The sequence below is a fragment of the Hippocampus zosterae genome, chromosome 7 (assembly GCF_025434085.1).
Source record: "Hippocampus zosterae strain Florida chromosome 7, ASM2543408v3, whole genome shotgun sequence".
Lineage (NCBI taxonomy): Eukaryota > Metazoa > Chordata > Actinopteri > Syngnathiformes > Syngnathidae > Hippocampus > Hippocampus zosterae.
In genome coordinates, this window is record NC_067457.1 from 277,093 (window position 1) to 283,921 (window position 6,829).

Consider the following 6,829-nt stretch of genomic DNA (forward strand, 5'->3'; position numbering starts at 1 on the left):
AAACAAACAAAGCGAAAGCCCGACTCAAGCCAGCTCATGAAAAATGCAGCTTGCCGGCTCTTACATCAGCGGCCGCTGTATTATTTAGCAGGACTGCCACCGGTGGGCCGACCGCCGCGCACAAATGGCCGCCACGTCTGCGTAGAGATGCGGGCGGCCTCCCGCCGGCGCAAGGCCATTCCCAAGTCATCGCAGGGAAAGGCGCCGTGCAAAAAGTGCCGCGTCATTTTAAACTTGCTGGCAAGTGTTTGGCGCAGGTCAATGAGCATTCCGCCCCCCAAACACGACGGCTTTGGCGTTTTTAAGGCTTTTTTCTCCCGCTTTCTTTGCAACACATTAAGATGAATGAATGAATGAATGAATGAATTACAAAAAAGTGCAGCCTCAACAGAAGATGGCGCTCTGTATTCAGTGGAATGTGATGGATTCATGCGGCAACACTGACCCCTGGCGGTGAGATTCTTTTATTTTGTTTGTTTTTTATTATTATTATTATTGCGCAATAGTTTGCTGAACCTCCCCTTGCACAAGTGTTCCGAAATCTTACCGTATTACATTTACGATTGTCATCTCGTTAAACCGAGTGCGTAAGAGAAATAAACGAACGCAGATTCAGAATCGGTCGAAAAATAAATATCATCTTGGAAAGTTGACTTGGATCTATTTTGGACAAGTGTTTTTGCTTTAAGACTGACTGCGCTCGCGTTCGTGTCGAAATTGGGATTGCAACACCGGCGAGTGACCAAGCCGCATCCGAGCGGGAGTTTGGACGAGATGATATCGTCCACTTGGGGGCGCCGTTGCCTCGCCCAAGAAAGTCCACGCTTCAGGACGTCCCAAATGTTAACACACACGCACACACACTCGGCGAAAGTGTGAGAAGCAAGAACTTTTAGTCGTAGTCGCGAGGGGTACGTCCAACATGTCGAAAAATGGGGCCAATCATGAGCACTCGAAGGCCTCCCGCTTTGAGCCCATCAAGCACCACCGCGCTCATTTTAGTCGAAACCAAAGACGGGCGCACGGATGCCGATTTGGATATTTGCTCCTAACGTGACCGCGGCTGTTTGCTTAACTGCGGAGAGAGAGGACCGGAGATTTATCCGACGATTTGACAAAGCTGGAAATCAATTTTCTTTCAAGATTGCTGCCATTTTCCTTGGTTGCTCTCACGCACACACACACACACAAACGCACATCCATGTTAGTCCAGCTGCAATTTCTAGCAAGAGCACAAAAGTCAGAAAGAAATCGGATTTTACAATGCGGGCATATGTGCCTGATATAGAGTCCGGAAGGAGGTGACCCGTTTAGTGCGCAGGGAGGAGTGGACTTGATGAACGCCCCCCCCCCCCCCCCCCCCGCCCTCCCTCGCCTCATCCCCAACGAAGCCACTTGGTCCTTTCCAGCCAGCAGAGTCCGGACGCGCTCGTCGCCCTTCGCCAACAGGATTTGCACTCGTCTGCTCGAATCTCTTTTTTTTGCGGGGGGGCGATTGTCAACTTGCAAGAAACGGAAGGAGCTTGGCAAAACGGCCGCTTTGAAGGAAACCCGTCATTTTCCAATCTTTACGCGGCGTCGTCGCACGCCGCGCGAGGACGAGGGGCGGACGCGGGGGATAATCGGGCACGGTGCGAAAGGCGCGGAACGCCGACGAGGATGCCGACGCGCGACGATTTGCGTTTGATCGCCGGAGCGCCGCTTTGAAACAAGACAAAGAAAGGCACCATGATTCTAACAACTTTTGCCGTCCTCTTGTCATTCCCGGGTAAGTCCCTTTTTGTGCTAGTTTGGAGTTGGAGTCCGGCGCGATAGTGAGTGCCAATGTTTCCCGCGCGCCAGCCGCCCACTTGAAGGGGGTCGACGGCGACGGCGGCGCGCGCCTGGACTGCGTCAAGGCCAGCGAGCGGTGCCTGAGGGAGGCCCCCTGCAGCACCAAGTACCGCACCATGAGGCAGTGCGTGGCCGGCCGGCACAGCGCCGCCGGCGCCGCCGCCGCCGCCGCCGCCGTCACGGCTCCGGAGGCGCGCGGCGAGTGCCGCAGCGCCATGGAGATCATCAAGCAGGACCCGCTCAACCGCTGCAGGTGCAGGAGGGGCATGAAGAAGGAGAAGAACTGCCTGCGCATCTTCTGGAGCGTTTATCAGAGTTTGCAAGGTACGGCTAGGCGCGAGCTAAGCGCTTACGTGGCGGGCGACTGCCTCCGCTTGGAGCCGGCTTGGCTCACATTTTGCCAATATCATCGGAGCGCGTGATGCGCGCGCGCGCGCCATGGAATGACACGCCGCCGCCTTCCCCGCAGGTAACGATTTACTGGAATATTCTCCGTACGAGCCGGTCAACAGCCGCCTTTCGGCGCCCATCATTGCGGGTAAGACCCTCCTTTTGACATTTTTAGCTTGCTTTCACTACATCGGTTCCTCCTTAGAACGGCTCCTCGGGGCCGCTATCGGCCCGCGAGCTCTTTTTTTTTTTCTTTTCTTCACGCGCCGCAATCGGCACCGCGAGAAAAGAAATGCAATTGGTTGGGAGCTTGTCAGATAAGGCTCAAGGCGAGCCATGAATCAAAACCAAGGACGGTTTGAACGCAAAAGGAGAAAAAAAATTCCATCCATCCGTCATGGAGGCAAGCCAACTAGAGAAAGCTTTTGGGCTGTCGATTTGGGCACGCCGGCGTGGATGAAAGCATCCCCGAGGTAGTCGGCGAGCTGTTCTGCCAGGGTCAAAGGTCAGATTGTGCATCGGCGGGCGAAACCGTCACATTCGCGTTTGGTCCTTAATTGACCGATGAAATTCGAGTCTTCTAAATCAAGAAAGAAATGTGACAATTGAAAGCAAGTCAGTGACGCAAAGGGGCGCGCTTGTGCGGCCGTCAGCCGAGCCGGCGTCCGGCAAGGAGAACAACTGCCTGAACGCGGCCAAGGCCTGCAACCTGAACGACACGTGCAAGAAGTACCGCTCGGCCTACATCAACCCGTGCACGGGCAGGGTGTCGGCCTCCGAGGTGTGCAACAGGCGCAAGTGTCACAAGGCCCTGCGACACTTCTTTGACAAGGTAACGGTAAGGGGGCTGGGGGGGGCGCCTCTTTGGGTCCCGAGCAGCCCGGTCACGCTTCGCCCCCGCAGGTGCCGAGCAAGTACAGCTACGGCATGCTTTTCTGCTCGTGCCCGGCGGGCGACCGGAAGGCCTGCGCCGAACGCCGCCGGCAGACCATCGTGCCCGCCTGCTCCTACGAGGACAAGGACAAGGCCAACTGCCTGTCCCTGCGGGACGCCTGCAAGACCAACTACGTTTGCAGGCGAGTCCGGCCCCGGCGGGCCCGCGTCACCAACCGCCGCAAAGGAGAGAAGGCAGAGCGCCGCGCTGCTTTCCTCGCAGGTCCCGCCTGGCGGATTTCATGAGCAGCTGTCGGCCGGACGCCGGCTCGCCGTCGGGCTGCCTCCGGGGGAACTACGCCGACTGTCTGCTGGCCTACTCGGGCCTCGTCGGTGAGCGCCGCTCTCGATGTCGGCAATTGCCAATCTCACGCGAGACGAGAGCAAAAAGATGCGGGGTATGGGGGGGGGGGGGCGGGGGGGGGGGGCTCTGCGCTTTTTATGTGGTGGCTCAGGTACGGTCATCACGCCCAACTACGAGCGGTCGCTGGGAATCAGCCCGTCGCCCTGGTGCGACTGCGCCGGCAGCGGCAACGACAAGCCCGAGTGCCACAGCTTTCTGGACTCCTTCGCCAACAACCGCTGCTTGCGTAAGTTGCCGAGTCCAAAGTCAAAATGAGGAGAGCGCATCAAATGGACTCCAAAGTCCAATTCCTCCAAATGGCTTTTGGCGCGTGGGCGCAGGCAACGCCATCCAGGCATTCGGCAACGGCACCGACGCGGAGGCGTGGCAAGCTCAACCCCCCGTCCGGGCCAGCGTGTCGGCGCCCGGCGCCGGGAAGGACGCGCTCAGCGGCCCCGTCCCGCCGGACCCGAACGCCGACCACCTTTGCCGCAGCTTCCAGGTTGGTAGCCCCTCGGCCATCCGCCGCATTCCGCCCGCCATTAATCCGTGACCGGCACGCAGTGATGGTTCGCCAAAACATTTTCTGCTTCCAGGCCCAAAAACTGGCGTCCAATCGCACGGAGGATTCGACGCTGTGCGCGGTAAGAACGCCTCACGCCTTTTTATTTTCACGCGCAAAGCAACTTTCCATCGGCAAGCAGTCGTCGACTCGCTAATGTTTGGAGTAATATCGGCATTATCGGTGGTGCGACCCGTCGCGAACTGCAGCTTCAATTGTAAAAATGGCCGCTCAACTTTCTCTTTTGCTCCTGCCATTGGTCCCCCCCCCTTCCCCCCACCCCAGACGTCCGAGTCGAACGCCATCGCGAGAAACTCACCGGCCAAACTCTCCCGTCTGCACGCGTGGAGTCTGCTCCTGGCTCTGGCCTTCGCTTTCACGCCGACGACGACGACGTTCCAGCTCGGAGGAGTCTCGCTCTCGTAGAACCTGTCAAGGACCACAAGTTGATCAGGACCTTCCTCTGCATCTCCCACCCCCATAAAGAAAAAAAGGACACATTTACAGACTGTGAGGGCGGACTCGTTTTGGACTTGAACGGGCACCCAATGTGGAAAAACTGTGGATGGCTTTCAAATCTGCGCCTACGTCAATTAAAACCGCAATCGCTCAACAAGACGACAAGGCAAGTTTTGCTGTGCCCCCCCCCCCCCGAATTTTCTTTTGAAAAAGACGAGAGCGGCAAAGCGCTCAGGTATAAGGCGTTAGGCTCAACGACGCCAATATGAAAACATTGAAGCCAACTAACTGTTGCAAAAGCGCAAACCTTCTCTGCGCGTGACGTTTCATGGAGGACAAAATGTAACGTGCATTGAAAGAAAAGAACGCATCAGCGCGACAAAAACATTTTTCCGGCCAGCGCTCCTGAAATGTCCTCCATTCCACATCTAAAATGTATTCACGGAAATTAACCGGAACTGTTTTGTAACATGAAAACGACGTTTCATTTCAGTTCGGGCAGTCTTTCATCACACCATTGCAGTGGTTCGAGAGAAAAGAAAAAAACAAATCAACAGACTGTCTTTGTGAACAACACAGATGGTTCATTTTACGGCAATTAGACGTCCCAATGCAAGTTGAGGGGGAGGAAAAAACATTTGTGTCATTGCTGAAAATGTGTGCAAATCACTTCAATGTAAAGCGCACACCCCGAATAGTGTTTGACGGCTCCATTAAAAATCATGTTTGGGCAAACGCGTCGACTCGTTTTGGCGTTTAAGAATGTTCGGACATCCGACGTGAGGCTGCTACTTTTTCAGGTGGGCCCATTCGAATTGAAAACAAGACGTGTCATGACTTACGGGAGATGCCAGGGTCCACTTTCAAAGTTCCATCTCGAACGAAGGCTTCGGCGAGGACGACGCCGGTGCTCGCGCGCACCTGCTCCTGATGGCAACGCAGGAAAGAAGCGTGCGGCTCGTTTCGGGGCGACATGCTGTCTCGGCTTCGGCATGCATTGGGCCCCAAGTGTGCGTCTCGGGTCGTGGCTCCTCCGGTCGCAAGCGTCCACTCGCACCAGAAATTCCGCAGCTGCAACAAGTGTTTTGGGGTCATGACACCGTCGCTCCTCGATGTCGTCGCCGTCGCGGTCGGATGACGTCACGCCACCGCACTCGGGCCCACTTTGGGTTCGCTTTTGAGTGGGACGCGACTCGCGTCGAACGTCCGACGCCGTTGCGCTTCGCGATCGGTCCGTCGGCCCAAGCCGACACCGATGCTCGCATTTGCAACGACTCGGAGAAATGTTCAAATGTGGAGAAAAAAAATACATTTGTCAAGAACCATGAAAACATATGTTCATTTCCTTGATGTGGCCGCACGCATTCGTGAAACGAAAGCCGGCTGCGGCGCCAACTTTTCAAGCGGGTCGGCTTCGGTGTCCGCAGCGGACCGAATACGAATACATTGTCGATTCCAACTAAAAAGAATCCGCAAATGACACCAGCATGACTTGGAACGGTTGAACTCGCGATGGCACCGCGCCGGCGCCTTCCAATGACGGCAGAGGGCGATTTCATGCCAAAATGGCCGCCGCCAAAACAGCTGGATTTGTATGGCAAATTCACATTCCGAACACGTCATACTGAACAGAACACTGCCTTGAAAACACTTTGTGTCAGGTCGTGGTCGTGTCTGTGGACAGAAAATGTTTCACTCGACTTCTCGCACATGCAAAGAGAGCGCGGGGCCAGACACACAGGCGTTGTTTTCTCTCTTTGGGCTTCACGCCTCCCGTAAAAACAGACTACACGCTGATTATACGCACACACGTGGGCTGCTGCGGCTTTTGCCGGGCATCCGGGGAGTTTCGACCATTGTCAGTCTCGTCACATCAAAGCGACACAGGCGGCCAAGGACGTCGGCCTGTAGAGGACAAAGCGTGGAGAAGACGGCGAGGAGGAGGCTGTGGGAAGGTGGGGTGGGGGGGGGACGGGGCTGTCTGCCGGGGAATATGGCCCACCTGTTTTAACGCCGTGATGGACTACTCGAGCAGGAGAGAGCACATAAGATTTATTAGACGTGCCAGCCGCTCCAAAAAGACACAAAATGTCCTCTGCGCGTCAGGCATGGTGACAAGATGGCCGCTCGAGCGAGGATGTATTTTAAGCGCACTGCCCGCGCGTGCTGATGATCAAATCGCTCTCCTTATCTTAAGTCAACACTCTCAAACTTGGGCCTCAAACTGGACAGTGATTTCAAACTTGACCGACAAATCGGTGGCGTTGTTCGATCCAGCTTCTTTCACCTGAGACCACAGTAAAAGCTCT

General features: G+C 55.8%; 1 protein-coding gene across 1 annotated transcript; it reads left to right on the forward strand.

Moving 5' to 3' along the window:
- The first annotated feature begins 1,344 nt into the window (after positions 1-1,344).
- gfra1b (gdnf family receptor alpha 1b) lies at positions 1,345-5,255 on the forward strand. Its single transcript, XM_052069520.1, has 10 exons — positions 1,345-1,768; positions 1,843-2,157; positions 2,303-2,371; positions 2,877-3,055; positions 3,127-3,299; positions 3,380-3,489; positions 3,612-3,746; positions 3,841-4,001; positions 4,096-4,143; positions 4,347-5,255. The coding sequence occupies exons 1-10, from the start codon at positions 1,729-1,731 to the stop codon at positions 4,485-4,487; spliced, it is 1,371 nt and encodes a 456-aa protein (XP_051925480.1). The 5' UTR covers positions 1,345-1,728; the 3' UTR covers positions 4,488-5,255.
- Positions 5,256-6,829: the final 1,574 nt, after the last annotated feature.